The sequence below is a fragment of the Monodelphis domestica genome, chromosome 1, assembly GCF_027887165.1.
Source record: "Monodelphis domestica isolate mMonDom1 chromosome 1, mMonDom1.pri, whole genome shotgun sequence".
NCBI lineage: Eukaryota > Metazoa > Chordata > Mammalia > Didelphimorphia > Didelphidae > Monodelphis > Monodelphis domestica.
In genome coordinates, this window is record NC_077227.1 from 312,225,626 (window position 1) to 312,250,405 (window position 24,780).

At 36.5% G+C, this 24,780-nt stretch overlaps 1 protein-coding gene and 1 long non-coding RNA gene across 4 annotated transcripts in view; one reads left to right on the forward strand and one right to left on the reverse strand.

Moving 5' to 3' along the window:
• Positions 1 to 1,595: 1,595 nt before the first annotated feature.
• On the forward strand, positions 1,596 to 10,243 carry LOC103097626 (uncharacterized). Of its 2 annotated transcripts, none has more exons than XR_001626667.2 (2): positions 1,596 to 1,732; positions 9,588 to 10,243. It is a non-coding gene; the product is annotated as an uncharacterized LOC103097626 (long non-coding RNA). The 2 variants fall into 2 exon arrangements; XR_008915052.1 differs by lacking the exon at positions 1,596 to 1,732 and adding an exon at positions 6,706 to 7,495.
• Positions 5,219 to 24,780, reverse strand: part of MEIKIN (meiotic kinetochore factor) — a 175,096-nt gene continuing 155,534 nt past the window's right edge. The window contains exons 15-16 of one of the 2 annotated variants that reach the window (XM_007473413.3): positions 11,654 to 11,750; positions 5,219 to 5,635 (exon numbers count right to left, since the gene is read on the reverse strand). In XM_007473413.3, coding sequence (XP_007473475.1) covers positions 11,695 to 11,750 — 56 coding nt within the window. In that variant the 3' untranslated portion in view covers positions 5,219 to 5,635; positions 11,654 to 11,694. The remainder of the gene's footprint in view (positions 5,636 to 11,653; positions 11,751 to 24,780) is intronic. The other variant, XM_007473414.3, reaches the window with a different exon arrangement.

Consider the following 24,780-nt stretch of genomic DNA (forward strand, 5'->3'; position numbering starts at 1 on the left):
TAATATAGAGGGAAGGAATTAAGAAGAAGAGAGGGGGAAAAGGGTATAAGATTTCTCTGACCTAGCCTGAGCCAGTGGGAGTTCAGAGACCTCAGTCACGAGGCCTCTTCCAAGATTTAATCTAGTTTGGCTTCCAGTCACGAGGCTTCCTCCAATATGAGGGTCTCCTAGGAGGATAGTGTTTTAGGAAAGGTAAAGGAAAAAAAGGAATCAGCCTAAACTCCGAGAGAGCTCAGGGAAGACACCTCACCTGATCTACGCCAAGACGCTGCCACCAGTCACACCACAAGTTGAACCCAACGTCTCTGAGAGAGAGAGAGAGACCAGAGCTCCACGCCTCCATCGCCTAAGAGAGACTGGCAAAAGGAAGTGATGTGAATATATATACTTTTTTTATATCACTTCCTGCATCTCACATATAACAATGGTTGCTTAAGCTTCACTTCAGACAGCCTAGTTGTTTCTGATTTGTCATTTGCTAGCACATGTCTGTCATAGGCCATCCTTCTCAAAACTTAATTCTTAAGTAGGAATGTATATATTCCTGATTGCTAGACTAAGCAGGGTAGAGTAAATCTAAAATTCACAAATGGTAAGGGCTAGGCAATGGGTGTTAAGTGACTTGTCCAGGGTCACACAGCTAGGAAGTGTCTGAGGCCAGATTTGAACATAGGACCTCCTGTCTCTAGACCTGGCTCTCAATCCCCTGAGCTACCCAGCTACCCAGCTACCCTCTAAAACCAGTGATTTCTGAAAGATTTTATAAAAGGGGATAGGCACCACAAAATTGGAAAACAAACATTGATCCCATTTTCCAAAAAGGAAGAAAATTGTCTCCAAACATCAGGTCAGTGAACTTGACTGAAAAATCTAGATCGGATCATTACTGATATATTTGGTGAATACAGGAAAATAGTTGTTACAAAGGACAAGCATGGTATCATCAAGAACAGTTCATGCAAAACTAACTTCATTTCCTTTTTGGATAGGAATACAAACCAGTACTGTTCATCATATTCTCCTGGTTCCATTTCACTATGCATCAATTCATGTAGGTTTTTCAGTTCTTTCTGATAGCATCCTGTTTATCATTCCTTACAGTACAATAATACTCCATCACCATCATATACCACATTTTGTTTAGCCATTTCCCCAATTCAGGGACATTCTAAAGTTTCCAATTCATTTCTACCACAAAAAGCAGCTATAAATATTTTTGTACAAATGAGTCCTTTATTTTTTTTAATCTCTTTGGGATACAGACCCAGTAGTGGTATTGCTGAAGCAAAAGGTATGCATTCTTTTACAGCTCTTTGGGCATCTCAAAATGGAATTATCCTCCCTTTGTTTTTGTTGTTTATTTTTAACTTAACCTGTCAGGAACTTGAAGAAACTTTAGCATTGGTTGCAAGGAAGTTCACACCCTCAGAGACAGGAAATTGATCCAACAGGCAGTGCCAGATAAGTTAAGGAAGTATATTGGTTCATGAGGCGTGACATGGGATGGAAGAGAGCTGATAGGTGGAGAAAAACTCATATAAACAGGACCTTCTTTGACTTTGGTGACTCCCTTGGGTTGGTGACACTTTGGCTGGAGACACTCTCAGATTCGGATTCCTGTGTTGGTGATTCGGGCTAAAGAGGGACACTTACTCTGGGGACTCTTGCTGAAGGCTCATGATCCCCAGGACTTCTGGCTAGAGATTGGGACCTGAAGGAGCCTTTGTTGGTGGTGAGCTGGATTCCATCAGATCAGCAATTAGGGTATTTAGCTAGGCAATTCTCTACCTCCTACCTACATTTCCCTTTCCTTTATTGTCTCTATTTTAATTAAACTAAATTGTTAAAGTTATTAACAGCCTTGTATTTTAATTTTTAATTATTACAATTGGTAACAACACCCTTTTAAATTCTTACAGGCATAATAGCAAATTGCCCTCCACAATGGTCGACTCAATTCACAACTCTACCAGCAATGTATTAGTGCCCCAATTTTGCCACATTCCCTCCAACATTTATCATTTTCCTTTACTGTTGTATTGGCCAATCTGATAGGTGTGAGGTGGTACCTCAGAGTTGTTTTAATTTGCATTTTTCTAATTAGGAGGGATTTAGAACACTTTTTCATATGATTACTGGTAGCTTTGATTTCTGTATCTGAAAACTGCCTATTTATATCCTTTGATTATTTATCAGTTGGGGAATGTCTTGGATTCTTATAAATTTGACATAGATCTTTATATATTTAAGAAATGAAGCTTTTATCAGAGAAATTTGCTATAAACATTTTTTTCACAGTTTTTTTTTTGCTGCCCTTCTAATCTTGGTTGCATAGGATTACAAACTAGTAGATGAGGGGAATGTTATAGAAATAGTTTACTTAGATTTTAGCAAATCCTTTGATTAAGTATCTTATACTATTCTTCTGGAGAAGATAGATAAACATTAGAGAATAATACAATCAGATAGATTCAGAGCTTGTTGTATGGCCAGACCTGAAGAGTTATAAAGTTTCAATGTCAAAGGGCAGAATATCTCCAGGCCAGGTCTCCAAAAATCTGTGCTTGGCTCTGAAATGTTTTGCATTAAACAAAAAATTAACAATTTTGATAAAAGACTTGAGAGTTTGAGTACCAAAGCAAATCTATGAATACAACCCCAGAACAAATCTAAATAAGTAGTGTTAAGGTGAAAGTCACCTTAAAAGGTTGTTATAATATTAATTTATGGTAGCCAAGGAATTTACTTATGAAATTCCTAAAATGAAACAATCAAGTCAGAACGGAGTTTATGGTGGTTTAATCACAATGGGCTTAAGAAAAGGGGAGAGGGAGAGAAGGAGAGAGGAGAAAAGGGAAAGGGGTTAACTCAACCTTCTGGCCTAGCCAGAGGGAGATTAGAGGGAGATTAGGCCCAAAGGGCCAAGGTAGAGGAGAAAAATCAGTCCTTGACTAAAGTGAGTGATCTGAAGGGAAGCTGTCTGCGGGCCACCTCCCTCCTCAACCAACCGTCTAGCTCTCTCCACATGAAGTGAGCGAATTCCAGAGGCTGTTTCCTACCTCACTTCCTGTGCCTCACAAGTGCCAATGGTGGCTCAAGCTTGGCTTAGGACAGCCCAGGTGAGTAGTTAGTTATTTCTGATTTGTCATTGACTAGCACATGCCCAAGTAGTGTGGGTGTGCACAATTTTGGGTGCTAGACCAAGCAAGATGAAGATTTTAAAATTCACAGTAGGTCAATATTACCTGCTCTTAGTCAGGACCAATGTAATAAAAATTATCTATATTATTATCTATCAATATTATCTAAATATTATCAATATTATCTAAAATGACTTACTTATTCAATGCTATACTAATCATACTACCAAAAGATTAATTTACAGAGCTAGAAAAAATGATGAAATCCAACTGGAGTAATAAAAGGTCACGAATTAATGAGGAAATAATTTTAATTTGGAAAAATTGGGGTTTAGCAGTACCAGATCTCAAACTACATTATAAAGGAAAAATATTTAAAACATTTTATATTGGTTAAAAAGTAGAGAGGCTAATCTATGGAACACAATATTTAGAAGCAAATGAATTTAGTTGCCTAGTGTTTGATAAACCCAAAGATCCCAGCTACTGGATTAAGAATTTCATCTTTAACAAAACACTTTGGAAGACTGGAAAGCATTTTCACATAAATTAGACATAGACTAACAGCTCAAACTATATGCCAAAAGAAGGAGTAAATTGTTTCATAACAGAAATGAAAGGTGACATAATAAGAAAATTTGATGAGCAAGGAAAAATTGCATTTCAGACCTATCAATGGAGGAAGAAATCAGGACCAAATAAGGCAGAGAAATGATCACAGGAGATAAACAAAACGGATAAACAAAATCAATACATCTAGAGTTAGAAGGTAAACAGTTAATGGGGGGTGGTGGTGCTTTGCAATAAATTTTGTTGATAAAGATCTCATTTCATAGTATATAAGGAATTGATTAAAATCTTTAAGCCAAATTAGAGGGGCTATGGAAAATTGAGACTATTAATGCAGACAACTAGTAGAGTTGTGAATTAGTATAGTTATTCCAGAAAGCAATTTCAACTATGCCCCAAAAGTTCCTAAATTGTACATACAATATCCCTTCTATATCTGATATCCCGAAAGAGATAAAAAAGTGGAACAGAACTCAAATGTACAAGAATATTTATAACACGTCTTTTTGTGGAGGCAGAAAATAAGGAGATGTTATTCAATGGAAAATGGCTGAACAAATTGTAATGCATTTATGTGTTGGACTTCCATTTTGTTTTAAGAAATGTTGAAGGGGATAGTTTAAGAAAAACATGGGCATCTGCCTTTATTTATATTGCCTTTAAATATTCCTGACATGGCCCTTTCTGCTTTTACATCCCTTATATATTGTGACTAGTACAATGCTATTCAATTAAAAAATATTAGCTGATTAACTAAGCATTGAATTAAGAATCAGAAAGTTTGAGTAGTGTAGGTTTCTATCACTGAAGACCTCTACTCCAGGCACATTTCCTGACAACTTTTCCATATAGGAAGGCAATTACAGAATAGTATGTGACTTCCATAATCAGATGAAATAATTTTTCTTTTATACATTTATTAAAGGTTTATAGGCATTTCAAGAGTATCTGTTTGAAGATTTGACTACAACCTTGGCCCTGAATACTTAAAAATTATCATATGTTGTACTTCCCTTCAGAGATCAATATTAACTGATTTTATACATTTTTTTCCACATGTGCAACTAGGTCATTAATCCGTGTGTTCTGTTTTTTGTTCCAATATTAGGAAAACTGTGAGTAAATTGATGCTGACACTAGTATACTAGTATATTTTATCATTAAATACTACTACTATTCTGTGAGAGCACTATCAAAGAGTTAAGTTGCAAAATCTGTGCATTTCCCTAATACGTGACAAACCAACATTAGTTTGTTTGGAGTGAAATGATGTATGGAATACTTTGCATTTATTTCATTACTACTTAGTTTGCATTCTATTTTCCTTGTTTTGTTGAGCTATGGGGGTAGAATTTCTTTGGAGTCAGACAGAAGTGGAATTAGGTCTCCCACTCATGTGGTTTCAATTAGGTTCAGTTAAAAATAGCTTCTAATAAAAGGGTTTTCATTTCCAATGCTTTAAGACTTTCATACTTTTAATCCAAACAGAATGAGAACCACTTTTGAAAAACTTCTTAATATATTTATTAAGCAGACACCCAAAAAAAAAAGGACCTTATATAACTACTCAGTGCTGACTCTATACACAAACATCTTTTGGTTTGGTGCTCAGTGACTTCACCTTCCAATTTCAGCTACACATAAATTCAGTTTTTCTTTTAAATCAAATGGTATCCTGTGACGGCATGCCAAAGAGAAAAAGCTTATTTAACAGACCAAAAAGAAAAGATGAGAACTTTTAAACAGATAATCTGAATACAGAAAGAAATATATCTAGCACAGCAACAAAGGCACTGCCTCTCCTTGAGAATCTGGACCTGGGTCATTGTCAATCATTTTAGTCAGGTAAATTCAGGCTTCTCTTCATATGCTAATCTTCAATGGCATTGAAAAGCTCAGCCATCAGTCATTTGTCATTATGATATCTAGGGGGAAGAAAGCAGAAAGTTACTCCAGTAGAGTTTTAGGGAGTCTTATTTGAAATGAAATCAATCAGACAGTTAAAAGTGGGGCTGTGGGGGGAACCCCTATCTTCTGTCTTCCCTGTAACTATTCCCTAATAATCCTGACCACTCACCAGAAGTGACATGGTTGTTTCTACCACTTGGGATGAATTGGGATTCACCAGCTACAAAGTCTTGTGAGACTGAGGGAGGCAAGACCTTATTGTCTACCTTGACATTGTGTCCTAAGGTCCTCTAGCTTTTATCATATACCTTGTCACTATGCTATCCCAGACCTTTAAACACTGCCATTTTTACTCTGCTACTGTACCCTTAGGACATCTGAGTTATTCCATCTGCCCCATACCTAAACTCATATGCCTTGTATCCCTGAATTGGAGGATGAGTACCTTAAAAGTAAGGACCCTCTCACTTTTTCCATTTGTATCCTCAGTGCTTGATTCATTCATTCATTCATTCATTTATTCATTCATTCATTCATTCATTCATTCATTCATTCATTCATTCATTCATTCATTCAAGGGGACTGGTCAATGAAGACTCAGTCCTTAAAGCTTGTGCACACTGGATAGAAGCTTTTGAATAATAGTACTGAAAAGTCTTCAAGAGTCCTCAAGGGTTATCCACAGAATCCTTAGGGGAGAAGGAGATAGCTGGCTCTGGTGAACCAACCTGCAAGTTCAAGTCAGTGTTGGATAGAATTCACAGAATTTATGCTAGGACCAAATGGAGAGATTTCCTATCTGGAACTCTGAATGAGTATAGTCAGTTTTCTGGTGTGTTTTCTTACAAGTCATATCAGTTTCTCTGTGATAACTCTTGCTTATTTGCATACTTTACGTACTGATATCTGTTTTATTATTGTGGAAAGTAGGAATATTATAGCTAATATGAAAAACATGAATTTTTGCCTCCCTAAAATCTGATTCCTAGGTTATTAAAGCTCAATTTTCTTTTTTCTTTAAAGAAAGGTCAACTGCCTACCTAGTTATAAAATCCTTATAGACAAAGTCTATAGGAGAAGATTTGTCTGGTAATCTAGAAACTCTTAATCTTACTTAGAAACTCTTAATTAATTTACTTAATCCCTTTAGGGAGTCCTACACCTCTTCAGGTGTAGCATACCAGGCATGGAAGTATGGTTGATGGATTAAAGACTTGATCAGAGCAGTTAATGATCTAAGGGCAAGAGAATTACTGGGCCTAAGCCACAAAGGCTTAGCCCTCACCTTGTCAAACCTCATTCTTCTGAAAAGCGTGAATCCCCACCTACTCTGATCTTGTCATCTATGCTACCAATGAGAATCAACTATGCTTTGTTATGTATTCATTCATCCTCACAATCCACAATAAAGCCTGGGGTGAGCACATGGTTCTTCCTCTTGTTTCCTGCAACCTTGAAGTTCTCCCTGCTGTCTCTCTTTTTATCTTTCCTAACACCACTCTTGGCCACGTGCTTTCTATCTCGGAATTTTTACTTCCACATGTCAGCATATTTCTCACATTTTCCTTTTACTATTTTTCTAAGGAGAATGTCATCAGGGACCAACGCCATCCCTTACTAAAAATCGACTTGTCTGTGTCTCTTGATTCATCACCCATTTTCTCAGACTCCTTGCTCCTTCTCGAGCCCAAACCCACTAAGGAAAATTCTTTTTTATAACAGCCGCTGGACGTCTGTTATATCAGGAATGACTTGATCCTGTCTTCTCAAATTGTGCTTGTCTTTCCCATTGTTGGGTCAGTTTGGAATTCCACTGAGGAAACTTCTGGTATCCATTGGAGTTCAGAGAAAGTCTTCCTGGACCTCCAAGGCCTATGGTAAAGATAATCCCTTGGGAAATTTTGGTGCATTGAATGTAAAAAGTGGACACCTAGAGATTTTGTCCAGAAGTCCAGCTAGATTTCTTTATGCATTTCAGAGATCCTTGAGGATAAAATGTAGATGCCCTATGTGGTCACCTGGATCCAGAAGAAATTAACAGGATTAAACCCAGACTATGAGGTGTATTTGAGCAATATTTTAGAATGCCACACAAGCACCAAAACAAGCAGGTTTGGTTTTGTACCTGGGAAGATTTCCAGTTGACCTCAGTTTCTAATGCCCTTCAGGAAGTCCTATTTCTTTTGTTCTCTTGGATTCTGTAGGGGCCAGTTTTTCCTCTAAGGTTCATGTTCAGTTGTTTTTCTGTTATGTCTGATGCTTCGTGACCCCATTTGGGGTTTTCTTGGCAAAGACACTGGAGTGGTTTGATATTTCCTTCTCCAGCTCATTTTATGGATGATGAAACTGAGGTAAACAAAGTTAAGGGTCGCATAGCTAGGATATGTCTGGGGCCATATTTGAATGTAAGAAGATGAGTCTTTCTGGCTCTAGGCCCGGCATTCTATCACTATGCCACCTAGCTGTCCCTTCCCTTACAGGCAGGAGGTTGGATTTTCTATGACTTTTTTATTTATTACCTTTAGGTTAGAGAACTCTAATTTAAGTACCAAGACATTCCCTTATTACTAAGCAAGCAGGAACATTTTTCAAACTTTGTCAAATGTTCTTTGCTTGCTAAATCTACCCATCTGCGTTGGTGGTAGGCTATGGATCCATGTTTGTCTTTTGTTTTTATTCTTATCAGATGTCTGAATCAAGGGATAGAATAGATCAGATGACCTTATGGCTTCTGAAAGTTTTAAAGAGCTAGCAGAGGCTGAGGAGCTGGAGTCCATAGCAGAGTGTGCTAGTAGCTTAAAGCACCTGAGCCCAGCAAGAAGCCAGTTCTGGGGAATGAATTTAACCAAGTTTGGCAGTAACTGATCTAGCAGCTGAGAAAATGTGTCCTGTAAGCAAGGGAATGACTTGTTCATTGTCTTTGCAACACCCAGAAGTGAGCTTGATAGAGGAAATACTCATGGCAACTATTTAGTTTGAGCCAAGAGACCAAGGTGATAAAGGCCATTGGTGCTCCTAACTTGGGAGTTTTCTGCTACATCAGGGTGAATACACTGGATGCTTATGAGTAATGGCACTGGAATATCTTTTCTAACCTCTAAGAGTAACCACTAGTACAGGAAGAAGAAAAGCACTAACCATGCTTTGGAGACCCATCCTGCTACTCTAAGTGAGGTTGGAGAGAAAGTCCCTAGAGTCTGTGCTACACATTCATTCATAATTAGAGAGTTATCAAGCCAGTTTGAACATAGATCTGTAGGATTTAATTTTATACTGTCTGTTTCTAAATAGAGTGAAACAATTAATTGAATTGATAAGTGAGAAAAATTATACTGATTGTGATATTCATATCCTTAACCAAACTGAATTGATTTGTTACGAGTTAATCCATAGACTAAGTATATACACGATTCCATGATTTTTTCTTTTGTTCTTTTTGAAGGGAGGAAGAGAGGGAGAGATAAGAGCAACAAGTAAGCTAGAAAACAAGTGGATTAGAGCCAGATAGAAAATGTGAAAATAAAAAGAACATGAAAGTATGCACAAAAGTGAGAGAGCTAGACAAAGAGAATGAGAGAGCATACCAGAGAACTAGAAGGAAAGACAAGGAGAGACAAAGATACAGAGAGGCCTAGGAGAGAAATGAAAGAGAATGGAAAAGGAGAAAGAGATAGAGCAAGGAAGAGAGAGGAGAGAGAAGAAAAATAAGAGAGGAGAGAGTATGAAGGAGAGGAAGAGAAAGAGAGAAAGAAAGATGGAGGAGAGAGAGAGAGAGAGAGAGAGAGAGAGAGAGAGAGAGAGAGAGAGAGAGAGAGAGAGAGAGAGAGAGAAGCAAAGTCAGCAAGTGGCAAAAAAGAGAATACTCTTCTGTATAATATTATAATTTTGAATATTATGATGACATAGCCTACTAAAGAAAAACACCTACAATTCATATTATGATTTCAAAGTTGTCAATCCATTTTGTAGATCTGAAGAGGATACATGTAGAAGATATTGAGCTAGAAAAAAAGGAACCACTTGGAACTGGAAGAGCAGAAGCACAGATGGAAGACACCATTACAAGAAAAGGGAACAGGACTCTTCTCTGTGGGTTATGCTTTCCCTTTCCTAATTTTTTACTTTTTATTTTTTAAATTTGATTTTCTTCTTTTTAAAATCAGGCTGGCTAATAGTTTACCAATTTTGTTAGTCTTTTCAAAGAACAAGCTTTTATTTTTGTTTACCAGTTCAGTGGTCTTTAGGTTTCCAATTTATTTCTCCTCTAATTTTTAAAATTTCATCTTTCTGTGATTATTTTGGGCTTGTTCATTGATTTTCTATTTTTTCCTCTTTTTTAATTGTATATTCAGTTTAAAGAGTTTTCTTCTTTTTTTTTTCTATTTTGTAATGTATTTTTTTAGGGAAGAGACTTGACAGAAGAGGACAGTTGTAGAGTTGAACTATTTCATTAACGTGTGCAAAAGGGAAAGGAAGGAGAATACAGCTAGTGCAGTGGTGATGGCCAGAAAAAGAAGTGAGGGATGGAAGTCGATATTATGATGAAGAACAAGGTTAATCATTACAAGGCAGAGGGAAAGTGAAATGAGAATAGATTACGATCAGATAAAGAAATTTCAAAATTCATGAACATAGACTTTTAACTATTTTTATCTCAGTATTATTATGACTTTGTGATAAAAGTACTGTTGGAAAGAAGCAATGGTTCAAATTATCCAGTACTTCCTTGGGGTCTAATTCTACTTTTGGACATATCTAGGATCAATTTTTCATCCCAATGACTGTATCATCTTATTCTTAGGTCCAACTTCCCTATTTCCCCAACTCCTACCATCTGGGTGCCAGGTGGTCGTAGGAACTTACAATCCTTTCTTCTGACCTAGAATTTTGTCTGTGGAGGCCAACAAAATTTCTTTAAAAAGGTGGCATCCCAATACAACTTTCCCCATTGTAAATTTTCCAATAGAATAGGATGAGCTAGACTGGTACACTTAAACAAAGTAGTAAATTTGCATTTCAAAAAGAAACTAAAAGACCTAATGAGTGTGTCCATCTCTAACTGTACAGGTGTTTTTAAACACAATATTTCTAACTAATGCAGGCATTTCTGAAAACTCTGAATCTTTTTACAAAAAGTTTGAACCTATACATTTAATGGCAGGAAATCTCTTTAGATATTACATTAATTGATATAAATTAGTCTTAAAACTTACCACAAAGGGGGCAGCTGGGTAGCTCAGTGGATTGAGAGCCAGGCCTAGAGATGGGAGGTCCTAGGTTCAAATCTGGCCTCAGACGCTTCCCAGCTGTGTGACCCTGGGCAAGTCACTTGACCCCCATTGCCTAGCCCTTACCACTCTTCTGCTTTGGAGCCAATACACAGTATTGACTCCAAGACAGAAGGTAAGGGTTTAAAAAAAAAACTCACCACAAAATATAAATGAGAAAATGTATCCTAAGTGTATAGGAAGAATGTTTTATAGTTATTATTCTTATCATGTGATCTTAGTAAATTCCCTTGCAAAAAGCTAAAAGCTACAATTGTTTATGAGAATCTCACTGGTTAGCACTTATAAGGTGCAGCAGTAGGAGCAGATACCTGCAAGGCATTCCTCAACCAAGGCAGTAGCTACCTTCTAGGGACAGAAACTGAAAGACTACAAGTTGTAGGAAATATTCTAGAGGGGCAACTACATATAAATGAATATTAATCTTTCCTAAAGGCAAATTTCTAATTTAACTGTTAAAATAATTCCATTAAAAGTGTTAGAATATTCTTTTGGAAATAAAACTAGTGGTTTATTCTTATAAAAAGAATGTCATAGCATGACATTATGGAGAAAATCAGTAACAACAATGGGATTGGAATAAATTTGGATTCTAGTCCTAGCTTGCTATTATACTACCTAGCTATAGACCTTTGATCAAATTTTATCATCTGTCTAGGCCTCCACTTTTTTGGTTTTGAATGAAGGAGTTGACTATATCATCTCTAAGGACATTTCTATCCCTCTAGCTCTAAAATACTGTCACACCTTTATGATCTCTATTTTTCACTTCCTCTGTCAGGTGCTTATTACTCATGTGACCTTGAATAATTCACTTGATCTTTCTGGGTCTCAGTTTTCTTATCTGTAAAATGAGGAAGACAAATTCCATTAGCTCTAAGGTCCTTTCCAGCTCTAAATATATTATCAGATCAATCTGCCATCCTTCACATTCTTCAAGTTGTCCATGTCTCCCAAATTTCCTTTTTACCAACTGTTGGCACATAACCAGGATACTGAATAGCTACAGGAGTCTTAAAAGACCAAAAGTGAGCTTTACTTATCAGGCCCCACTACATTACTGCCAAATTTGCTAGGAACCTCGACTTCTAGGACTAAAATTAGCCAGGCAGGATGCCTAGGCAGCATGTGGCTTTGCTATTTTTAGTTAGGGGGAGGAGGGAGGAGGGGATCGGAAAGAGGAAAGCTAAGGAAGGACAGAGTGGAGAATGGAGTTTAGGCATAAGCCTAGAAAGGGCACAGTTGTCCCATACTTATAAATTACATATCCTTACTGTATAAAATAAAGACATTTAGTCTTATTTAAAAACTCTATGAACATCCAAAACTACTGGGTCCCTAAATTTTATGAATAGGGTTCATTTGCATATAAATAGCAGAACTGGCTGAGAGCAAATTAAAACAAGTTTTATGATTCTTCTTGATATTCTGTGAACCTATATTTAGTCCAAATGAAAACTATCATTTATTTTTGAGGAGATATATGCTTTTCTACCATTCATATTTAATATGAGGCAGAACAGGAAGAGTGTTTGGTTTGACACGAGATGGTATCTGGGTACAAATCCCTTACCCTTTCTGAGTCTCAGAATCCTGAGCTGCAGCATGGGGAAAATTAAATCTGTACTTCACAGGATTATTGTATAGATCAGGTGCAGTAGCATATGTAAAATGCTTCATAAGCCTTAAAATACTATGTAAATATCAGCCATCATTAATAAAATAACCAGCTAATTGTACTATTATAAAATAGCTAATGTCTAAGTATAGTAATTATATGGCTCATTCATAGAATAATTTTGCTAGCATACAATTGTCTATTCTTTTAAGTATTTTTTATGTAGCTAGATATTGCTTTTGAAGTGGAGGCAACTGAGTTATAATAGGAAAAATCCAATTATGTGTGATCTCAGAACCTAAGCATAAAGCTAAGCTCCTAAATATTTGCTTTGCTAATTGTATAAATAAAACATTACTACATTAAATGAATCAGATAATTGGTTTTAACAAGAATGAAACTCCTGCTCAGAATAAAATAATGCAGCCCAAGTAAAATATCCATTAGTGTAAAAAATTAAATACTATATTTGTTTGTACTTGGTTTAAAAAGATATGCTAAATCCAAATATTGAAAATGAAACAAGAAAAACCCATGGTATAACTATTTGAGACATATTAGATTTCTTAATATTATAATTTCTCTGACTCAGAAAGTTACATGCTAGTTATCCTTACTGATATTAACTCCCCTTCCCCCTCATTTTGGGGTAAAAATGACTTCCATTGATGAAGAAATCAAATTCTTTTCATAAAGGTCCTAAATAAAAACACTAAGTAGAGTTGTGCCATCCAGTGGTATGTAGAGAAGATGAATGAAAATATCCAAATACCAATTGTGATAAGATATTCATAATTAGGTTGTAAGAATCAATTTCAGTTCAGTAGATTTTTGTGTAAGTCACACTGACACTGAAATTCCTCACACATTTCAGATGATCAGGGACAGAATGGGTCAAAATAATTCTCAGAAGATGATTACAATATCTCTCCTCGCTCGATGAGTGAATTCTGTCTTTTCCAACACAGCTTGGGTGCCTTCTCACTCCTGGCACATTTCTCCATTCCTAGAGTCATCTTCTTTCATGATCAGTTTTTCCCAGAGCTTCCATTTAGAGGAAGGGCTCAGGTCAGTCATCCTTCATTCATCTCCTGGTTCTGCTTTTGACTTTTCTGACTCTGACACTATCTGCTCCACAATACTCTTTCCCCAATCCTCCTCAGCTCTCTTTTATGTGCTGTCTTTTCTCATTTAAATGTAGCAGTGTCTGGAACAAAGTAAGTTCTTAACAAAAATGTTGTCCACTTGTTCTCAGAGTAAAATAGAATAGTTTATTACATATCCTATGCTAATATAATCTGAAGGCTTCTATTTGATACGGGTCAAAAAAAGGAGAATGATCATTAGTCTGGAGAGGATAGCACAAAAGGGGCTAATGAGGAAAGATAAAAAGGGAGAAAGGGAGACTAATTCTCTTAATGAATTCAAAGGACCAAGACCAGATGAACTACATTCCCGAGTAATGGGGAAAAATGGGTAGATTTGATAACGGAATCATTATTATTAATATATGAAATATTGTGAAGAATGGGAGAAGTACTATAGGACTTAAAAGAAGGTAAATATTCAATTTTTTTTAGAAGGGAAAAGAACAGAGCTTGAAAATAATAGGCTAGGGAAGATAATTTTTTGTTGGTAAAATTCATATCATATAATCATTATATCACATATCTTTATAGGGATCATTAGAGAAAAGGAAGCAGTTATTATAGAATAAGCATGGCTTTGTCAAATTCAGTTCCTACAAAACTTATTTCCTTTTGAAAGAGAATTTAAAACTTTCTTTGTTTATTTTAAGTTAATCAATCAAGAATTTGAAGTACCCCTCCTTTCACACTTACTTAGTAAGAGCCTTTTACTAGAAAAAGTTCACACCCCCAAAGATCACAAGCGTGGCCCCCACACAGTTCCAGGCAAATTGGGAGTCTGTGATTGGTTTCTGTGAAGTGGAAGATAGACAGGAAGTGATGAGGAGAAACTGCATATAAAAAGCCAGGACTCCCGAGGAGGCATTTTAGGAGGAATTTGGCTGAGAAGGAGGCTTTTTCTGTGATTCATTCTGTGAGAAAATACATTTGGCATTGGCGAGTTGGATTGAAGAAAGAGGCTTATGCTGGTGAGACCCTTGTTGAAGAGCCTACCGGACTTCCACATGGAGATCGGAACTTTTGTCAGGGGTGAGCTGAATTTCTTCAGATAGGAGCTCTAAGGTGGTAGGTTAGGAAATACTTTCAACTTCCCTCATACATTTCCCTCCTTTTACTATATTTATACCAAATTAAATTATTAAGAGCTACTAACAACATTTTGAATTGAGAAGTTAATTTTACATATGGAGACCACAATCTTTTTTTTAACCATTATTAATTTTTTCAAACCAAATTATTAATTATTACATTTGGCAACCAATTTTAATTATTACTCTTTTTACCAAAAGCATTACAAGAGAAATGGTTTGCCTAGATTTTTATCAAAGCATTTGGAAAAAAGTCTTTCATGGTATTCTTTTTTTTTTTAATTTTAATTTTTAATTTCAAACATTGTTCCTTGGTTACAAAAATCATTTTCTTTTCCTCCCTTCCCATAGCCTTCCCATAGCCGACACACAATTCCACTGGGTATTGCATGTGTTCTTGATCAGAACCTCTTTACATGTTGTTGGTATTTGCACTAGGATGTTCATTTAGAGTCTATTTCCCCATTCATATCCCCTTTGACCCATATCATTAAGCAGTAGTTTTTCCTTTAGTGTTTTTACTCCCACAGTTTTTCCTCTGGATGTGGATAGTGTTTTTTCTCCTGTAACCCTCTGGGTTGTTCAGGATCCATGCATTACTACCAATGGAGAAGTCCATTACCTTCGATTGTACCACAGTGTATCAGTCTCTGTGTACAATGTTCTCCTGGTTCTGCTCCTCTCACTCTGCATCAATTCCTGGAGGTCATTCCAGTTCACATGGAATTCCTCCACTTTATTATTCCTTTGAGCACAATAGTATTTCATCACCAACAGATTTGTTCAATTTGTTCAGCTATTCCACAATTGAAGGGCATCCCCTCATTTTCCAATTTTTTGCCACCACAAAGAGCACAGCTATCCCATGGTATTCTTAATAAAAAGTGGAGGCATTTGTGGAGTGTCTTATGTTGGAGGTAAGACCTTTATATAAAATATTGAAACTATACATTTATACTTCTTAATATGTTTCTGAGTCTTAAGTTCTAGAAACATTTTTATTATAGTATATATATATATACACATATATATTATTGAGCTTATTGTACAGCATTTAAGACAGACATATTTGTGTAACCTTATAAAGTTTTATAAATAGATCACAGCAAGTCATATTGTAAGATATTCTAAGATTCTTCCCTAGATGGTTAAAAGATTAAAGAACACTTTAATCAGTAAAAGGCTATATATGAATAATTTGATTTTAACTTCTTAATCCCTATTAGTAACTTCCCTAAGTGTAGCCTTATTCTGTATAATAGATATTTTTCCTAGCTAGAAAATAATTATTATATTAATGAACCATGTAGATACTAAATTTAAACTTAACATCACTAACTAGTAATTTAATCAGATGGTTAATATATGAACAGTGCTTTAAGGTTTGTTCTTTACAAATATAAACTTAGTTGATCTACAAAATAACCCTGTGAGATAAGTACTGCAAATTTAATTATTCTTGTTCTATGGCTAGAGAAACTGAAGGTTACAAAGGCATAGATGGCCATTTTACTACCAAATCTCTTGCATCTGATTCCCACTTTCCACTTGCAAAGCTATCTCATTAGATTAGGTTCTCATCATTTTTGGCCTGACCTAGAGCAATGGTCTCCTAATTGCAATTTGCCTTAGGTATCTCTCCATTCCCATCCATCCTCCAAAAAGCTAAAAAAATTATTTTCCTTAAATATAGATCTGTCCATGTTACTCCAGTGATCACACTCATTAAATTCCAGTTGTCCCTGTTGCCTCTCAGATACAAGTTTGACTTCCAACTTATCTTTCCATCCTCATTATATATTCTTCTTCTCACACTAGTATCCAGAGAGACTGACCTTCTTTCTCTATGACAGTCATCTTTTGCACTGGCTGTCTTCTATGCCAGGAATACATTCTCTCCTCACTTCCATATCAAAGAATCCTTTGCTTCTTTTAAGCTGTAGCTCAAGCATTCCCTTCTACATGTGGCCTTTCCTAATGTACTCAAGTGTGAAACTCTTCTTTATTAACTGTCATAAACTTCTAAGTCAAACAAAAAATACTACAAGCAACTAGAAAGACATAATTTAAGTACTCAGGTACTATAGTCACGAGCATACAAAATTTACCTGCACCCACTAAAAAAGGAATAGAAAGCATATATTCTGGTAATATAAAAGACAAAAATGTATATAGGCTTATGGCTAAGAATAATTTACCCAGAAAAACTAAATATAATCCAACAGGGAGAAAATGGATTTTTAATGAAACAGAGAACTTTCTGATTAAAGTTCAGAGGCATATGAAAATTCAGAAATACAAATGGGGGTTCTGAAGCCAAGATGGTGGAATAGAAGCATAGAAGCTCAAAACCACTATGAAAATCCTCTCCAACCAATCTTAAAGTAACACAACAAAATGAAAACAGGAGGGAAATGAACCAACATGGAGACAGAGTGAAATAACTTTCAAGAAGAGAATAACCTGAAAGGTAAGCAAAGAACATCTGGAACATTGGGGTGAGAAGGGAGCACAGCCAGAAGTAGGCTATAGCAAAGAGTAAGGAGCAAGCCAAGAGCAACACCCTCCCCCCACCCCCACATGTACTATGCCAGGTTCTGAACCTGAGTCCAAGCCAACATCCAGACCCTGGGACCCTGCCTAGGCCAATAGCAATCCAAACCAATGCATACCCTTTAAAGTTCCAATCAAACCTGTGGTGAGGTCTGGAATTCCAGCCCAGGGCAGTCTATGCTGCACAGCCTGATCTGTGTGGGCCCAGAGTGGGGTGAGGAGTCCCAGCATTGACTTGTAGTGAGGACATAGATTCCAGTTTTGGGCAGTCCACAGATCCGAAGCTGGGCACCCTGATCCTTCTGCCCAGGGCAGGGCAGTGTATGCTGTGTGCTTGATCTGATCAAAACCAGAATAAGACCACAAACCTATACCCAAGCCTGAGGCTAGAATTTGAGCTATCAGCAGTCTCAAAGGGTAACTGAGTCAGCAGTGGGAGTTCCCAGCCTACAGGCCAATATACAATCTTGGAAGAACTGAAACTTGCAGAAACCCAGAAATAAGGCTAAGGGTAGCATCAAGGCTCCCAGAGAACAGAGCCTACCTTTAAAGAGGCTGGAAAAATGAGCAGGCATAAAATACACACATACACACACACACACACACACACACACACACTTAACTATAGAGAATTTTTATGGGGACATAGAGCAAGGTACAGACACAAAAGGAGATAGTGAAAACAGAACAAATATACACAAAATTCAAAAGAAAAATATGAATTGGATGGATTTTGGAAGGGCTCAAAAAGGATTTCAAAAACTAATTAAGAGAGGCAGAGGAAACATGGGGAAGAGAAATGAAAGCAATGCAAGAAAAAATGGGCCAAATGAAAAATGACATTCAAAAGCTAAAGGAAGAAAATAATTTCTTAAAAACTAGAAAAGGGAAACTAGAAGCTAATGACTTCATGAGACATCAAGAAGCAATAAAACAATCAAAAGAATGAAAAAACAGAAGAAAACATGAAATACCTTACTGAAAAAACAATTGATCTGGAAAATAGATCGAGGAGAGACAATTTGAGAATTATTGGACTACCTGAAAACTACGATTAAAAAAAACAACCCTGAACATCATAATGCAAAAAATTATCAAAGAAAACTGCCCAGATATCCTAGAACAAGAGAATAAAATACAAATTGAAAAAATCTGTAAATCTCTTCCAGAAAGAAATCCTCAAATGACAGCTTCCAGGAATATAAGAGCTCAATTCAAGAGCCCCTCAAGTCAAGGAGAAAATACTGTAAGCAGCCAGAAAGAAACAAATCATATACCATAGAACTACACACAGAATTTAGCAGTTTCCACATTAAAGGATTGGAAGGCATAGAATATGATATTCATGAAGCCGAAAGACCTAAGTTTACAACCTCAGAGTCATCTATCCAGCAAAACTGAGTATATTCTTTCAGGGGGAAAAGTGGTCATTCAATAAAATAGAAACATTTTAAACATTCCTGAGGAAAAGACCAGACCTAAAAAGAAAATTTGAGGTCCAAACACAAGAACCAAGAGAAGCCTAAAAAGGGAAGAGAAAATTTAAAGAACTCAATAAAGTCAAACTATGTATTCCTACATTGGAAGAGGATATTTATAATTCGCTCAAATTTGTATTAGTAGTAGAACAGTTGAAAGGAGTATACATATTTACATGGGGAGTGGTAGGAAGTAAGCTGATTAGGATGATATGATATGCAAAAAAGAATCAAGGGATGAAAAAGAGGATTGCACTGAGATAAAATGGAAAGGAGAGACAGAATGGGATAAATTATATAACATATAGAGGCACAAAAAACTATTACAGTAGAGGGGAGGATAAGGGTGGTGATGGGCAATGCTTAAATTTTACTCTCATTGTAACTGGCTTAGAGAGGAAATAACAACTATACTCATTGGGGAGTAGAATCCTATCTTGCCCAGAAGAGAAGTAGGTGGGGAATAAGACAAAGTGAAGGTGAGGTAGCAATAGCAGGGAGGGAGAAGTGGGGGTGAGTGATAAAAAGCAAAACACGGATGAAGAGGAACAGAGTGAAAGGAAAAAGAGCAAGATCAAAAGGGGAAAATAAAATGGAGGGGAATACACAACTGGTAATCATAACTGTGAATGTGTATGGGATGAACTCACCCATAAAATGGAAGCAGATAACCGAGTGGATTAAAAACCAGAAAAATACTATATGTTGTTCACAAGAAACACATTTGAGGCAGGGTGATACACACAAAGTAAAAGAAAGGAGAAGGAGCAGAATTTATTGTGCATCATCTAAAGTAAAAAAAAAAGCAGAGGGACAGCTAGGTGGCTCAGTGGATTCAAAGCCAGGTTCATAGACAGGAGGCCCTGGGTTCAAATCTGGCCTCAGACACTTCCTAACTGAATGACCATGGGGAAGTCACTTAATCCTCATTGCCTAGCCCTTACATAGTATTGATTCTAGGAAAGAAGGTAGGGGTTTAAACTAAATAAATAAATGAAGTGAAAAATAAAAGCAGGAGTAGCAATAATGACAAAGTTAAAGCAAAAACAGATCTGATTAAAAAGATAAGGAGGGTAATTACATCTTGCTAAAAGGTTCAATAAACAATGAAGTAATATCAATACTAAACATATATGCACCAAATTTAACCTCTAAGTTTTTAAAGGAGAAATTGAATGAACTTCAGGAAGAAATTGACAGTAAAACTATACTAGTGGGAGACCTCAACCTCCCCCTTTCAGATCTAGATAAACCAAACCAAAAAAATAAATAAGAAGAAAGTAAAGGAAGTGAATGAAATCTTAGAATAATAGATCTTTGGAGAGAATTGAATTGCAAAAGTAAGATATATACTTTCATTTTAGTAGTACATGGCTCTTACACAAAAATTGATCATGTATTAGGGTATAAAAATATCAAAACCAAATGCAGAAAAGCAGAAATAATAAATGCATTCTTTTCAGATCATAACACAATAAGAATTATAATAAAAAACCTTCCATGGAATCTAATGCTAAAAATGGGTAGGTGTAAACTTTAAAATTTCTTAGACTTATAAATGTTGGAAATTTCACCATTGGGAAATTTCATACTTGAAAAATTTCTTACTGATAGTCTATTGGTATGTGAACCCCATTGGCATGGGAGGTTCCTCCTCCTCCCTTCTTAAGATTATTTTAGGACAGAAACCTTTTGCTGAACAATGGAAAGGGCTGCAGCATAGATCAAAATTTAATTATTCCAATCTCCATCCTACTCAGGGTAACAGGATTTAGGAAGGGCTGTAGCAAAGGATCAAGATTTAATTATTTGAGAATATGACCTTCAACAGACATGTGCAAAGCCACAGACCTCTGGGTGGACCTGGGTTAAGATAGAGCCACCATTGGCACAGGGAAGACATGGACAGTGATTGGTAGATGTGAGAACTGAGGGGAGGGAACTTGGATGGTTTCCTTAAAGATAGAGGGGTCTGAGGACTAGGGGTGGTTGTTGGAGAGGTTTTTGCTCTGAGAGGTGGTGCTCTGAGAAGCTTGCTCTGAAGGAAGCTGGAGGTGGAGGCCCCTGAGACTGTTTCTCCATTTTGGTCATGTGAGTGATAGGGACTGATCTCTTTTCTTTGCCTCAGCTATCTAAGGGCTTGGGCCTTTTGGCCCAGCCTAAACAGAGGGGGTTTTTAAGCCCTATTCCCTTCTCTCTCTCTCTCTCTTTCTCTCTCTCTCTCTCTCTCTCTCTCTCTCTCTCTAATACTTTTATTCCTCCTGTTTGTAATTAAACTCCATAAAAGGTTGACTGCTGACTTGAGTTTTCATTAAGGAATTACATAGCTGAATTCCTTGGCGACCTTAAATTAATATATATCAGTCTTTTAAAGTGATTTCCTTGTCACATAGGTCAAAGAACAAATTACAGAAACAATCAATAATTGTATTAATGAGAATTATAATGAGGAGACAACACATCAAAATTTATTGGATATAGCCAAAACAGTACTTAGAGAAAAGGCCAATGAATTGGGCATGCAACTAAAAAACTAGAAAAAGAACATTTAAAGACTAAATTGGAAATCCTAAAGATTAATGAATTAATTAATTAATTAAATTGAAAGAGAACCATTGAACTAATTAATAAGATTAGGAACTGGTTTTATAAAAAAAATAGTGTTGGTTAATTTGATTTTTAAAAAAGAAGAAAATCAAATAAGCAGTATCAAAAATGAAAAAGGTGAACTCATCACCAATGAGGAGGAAATTAAACAACCATCAGGAGCTATTTTGTCTAATAATCTGCTAATAAATCTGACAATCTAATCTAAGCGAAATGGATCAATATTTACACAAATACAAATTACCCAGATTAGCAAAAGAAGAAATTTTTTTCTTTTAATAATATTTATTAAAAATAATTAATAAATAATAAAAATTCTAAATAAAGAATATTTAAATAATCCCATATCAGAAAAGAAATTGAACAAACCATCAGTGACCTCCCTAAGAATAAATCCCCAAGGCCAGATGGATTCACAAGTTGAAATACAAAATCAGCAGTCAAAAGAAACACAAAAAGGTAAAGATGATCTAGTAAATCATAAGGGACTAAAAATTAAAACTCTGAAGTACCACCTATCAGACTGGCTATTATGACAGAAAAGAAAAATGATTAAAGTTGGAGGGGATGTGGAAAAATTGAGACACTAATGCACTGTTGAGGGAGTTGTGAACTGATTCACCCATTCTAGAGAACAATTTAGAACTATACCCAAAGGGCTATAAAAACCACACATAAGGCTTTCTCACCAAAAATGAGATCCATTTCCTCTTCATATCTGGCCATGATCCACTGTAAGTGTGAGCAAATGAATTGAACAAGGTAACATTTTTCATTTTTAAAGAACAGTATTATAAATATGTAGATATCAATATCCCCCAAATCCTCAATAGCCCAATTAATTACAATAGCAAACAACCACACTATCATATTTCACATAAGTTGCTGTATGGCATTTTTTAAAAACCTATGAATTGATGGATATTTGTCACAATTTTTACAAACGTAGCAATCTTTCAACCTTGGTAATAAACATATTTTTAAACAAAGTAAAACTCATTTTGGGTTTAGAACATCATCAAGCAATCTAGGTATCATTCTGGTGGAAGTAAAGTAGTGAGCTGAAGAGTATAAATGAGGGGTGCTCCTTTTTTGGAGGCTTTTTAGGGATACATATGCCCTGGGATTAACTGCCCCAACTTCCATTCACATATTTAGAAATGCAGGAAGGTTGTGGGTTATAATTGTATTTCACTGCAGCTACTAGAATGGGCCTTACCTCATGGTAGGGCAGGCAAAAATGACCAGAGATTGTAAAAAAAAATTCCAAAAATCATGTTAAAAAAAACCCTTAAAATCAATTTGAGATATTTAGCATAGTAAATTTTCCAAAGGTTCTTACACAATTATAACCAGTTCTGATAAAGTCCATCTATCCTCTATGTGACAATTTACAAAGTCAAAATAGAAAAGCTGTTTTTTCATATATGGGCTTAATTACAATGATATTTGTTCAATATAGTTATAGGGGGAAAGCAACAGAATATAACAGTATTTAAAATAGTACATTAAAATGATTCAGTGTAACAGAATAATATTGAATGCAGTAATATATGAATTTAAAATCACAAAGTTAAACCTTAAACAAAGAAATCAGTAAAATGCAATAGAATACAGAGATTTTTTATAAACCATTAGAGTCTGAAATGCCTTAAAATATATAACCTCCAGTCCTTTAAAAGTTCCTTGTTTTGTTTTTTTAATTATCCATTTAGATGTCTATTGTCCAAAGGCAAAGTGGTAAGGGGTAGGCAATGGGGGTTAAGGGACCCATCCAGGGCCACACAGCTGGGAAGTATCTGAGGCCAGATTTCAACCCAGGACCTCCTGTCCCTAGGCCTGGCTCTTAGTCCACTGAGACACCCAGCTGCCTCCCCAAAGTTAGCTAAATGGTTGTAGGGAGCTGAATCTCCTCCCTGACATGCAGGTGAAGTCTATAAAAGGATCAATGCAATTAAAAGATATCCTTGTAAAATAGCCATGTTTTTTAAGTTCCTGTTCATAAGTCTCTTCTCTCCTTTTTTCTCTCTCCCCTCCTCCAATACCTCCTCCTGTCCCAGTCCACATGGCTAATCTTAGCCTAAGGGAAAATTACCCCGTTTTTTACCAGCTGGTAGAAATGAGTCCTAGGCGATCTGCTCCAAGGATCTGGGTTGAACAGGGACCGGGTGAGCGAGAGAGAGCACCGGGGTGGGAAGGTGAGCTGCAATCTGGGTCAAACAGCAAACCGGTCTGGAGCAGATGGCTGCAGGTAGGAAAGCAGGGCTGGGAGCTGGAGCGGTCAGCCAGGGTGGGCAGCACTGGGAGAGAGTGGGCCTTATCAATCAAACAGGTCCAGATTACAGGCAACAGTAGCCAGGCCGGAAGGGCAGTGACCAGGTGATCGATATTGAATCAAGAAAGTCAGAAGAGGATGGCTGCCTTCCTTGGATGTGGTAGCCGTTTCTCAGGCTCCCTCTCCGGAATCAAACCCTGATTCCCCGTCACCCGTGGTCACCATGGTAAGCACGGCAAGTACCGTCAAATGTTCGTGGTCTCCAAACTGTAAAGATTAAAATTTTGGGGAAACTGAGGCAGGTAGCAATTAGTTTCTCTCTGCAAGGAGTATTATATTTTTAGAGGCTTATTAAAGGTTAAGGATTAAAGAAAATACAGAATAAGAAAGCATGTGTCTAGGCCCAGAGAGGCCTAGACAACCTCACCTACATTATGAAAAGAGACGGGTCTGCTTGGAAGTGGCAACAGGAAAAACCAAGAGAGCGAGAAGAAGGCGGAGTCTGTCTTAAAAACCCCTCTCTCCTTATGACCCAGGTGATGACCTCACCTGAGATTATGGGGAACTCTGGGAGCTACCAAGGACTCCTGGGAATTGAAGTCCTGAATTCAAGTCTCCATTTTTACACCATAACATATATAATAATGAATAAATTTGAAATATTACAAGAATTACTACCATGTGACACAGAGAGACATGAAATGATCCCACATTACTGGAAAAATGGAACTGACAGACTTGACACAGGGTTACCATGAACTTCCAATTTATAAACAAAATAAAACAATAACCCATGCATCTGTGAAGAACAATAAAGTGAAATGCAATAAAATGAATGTATATCTGTATGTCTGTAACAGCTTGGCAAAAAAGGCATAAAAATAATGAAGAAAATAACTCCTTAAAAATCAGAATTAGCTCAAGTAAAAGAGAATCAAAATTTAACTCTTTAAAAATTATAATCGGTCAAGTTGGAGCTAATGGCTCCATGAGACATCTAGAAACAGTAAAACAAAGTCAAAAGAACAAAAAAAGCCCAAACAAACTAAATATCTTCCAGGAAAAACAATTGACCTGGAAAATGTATTGAGGAGAGAGAATTTAAGA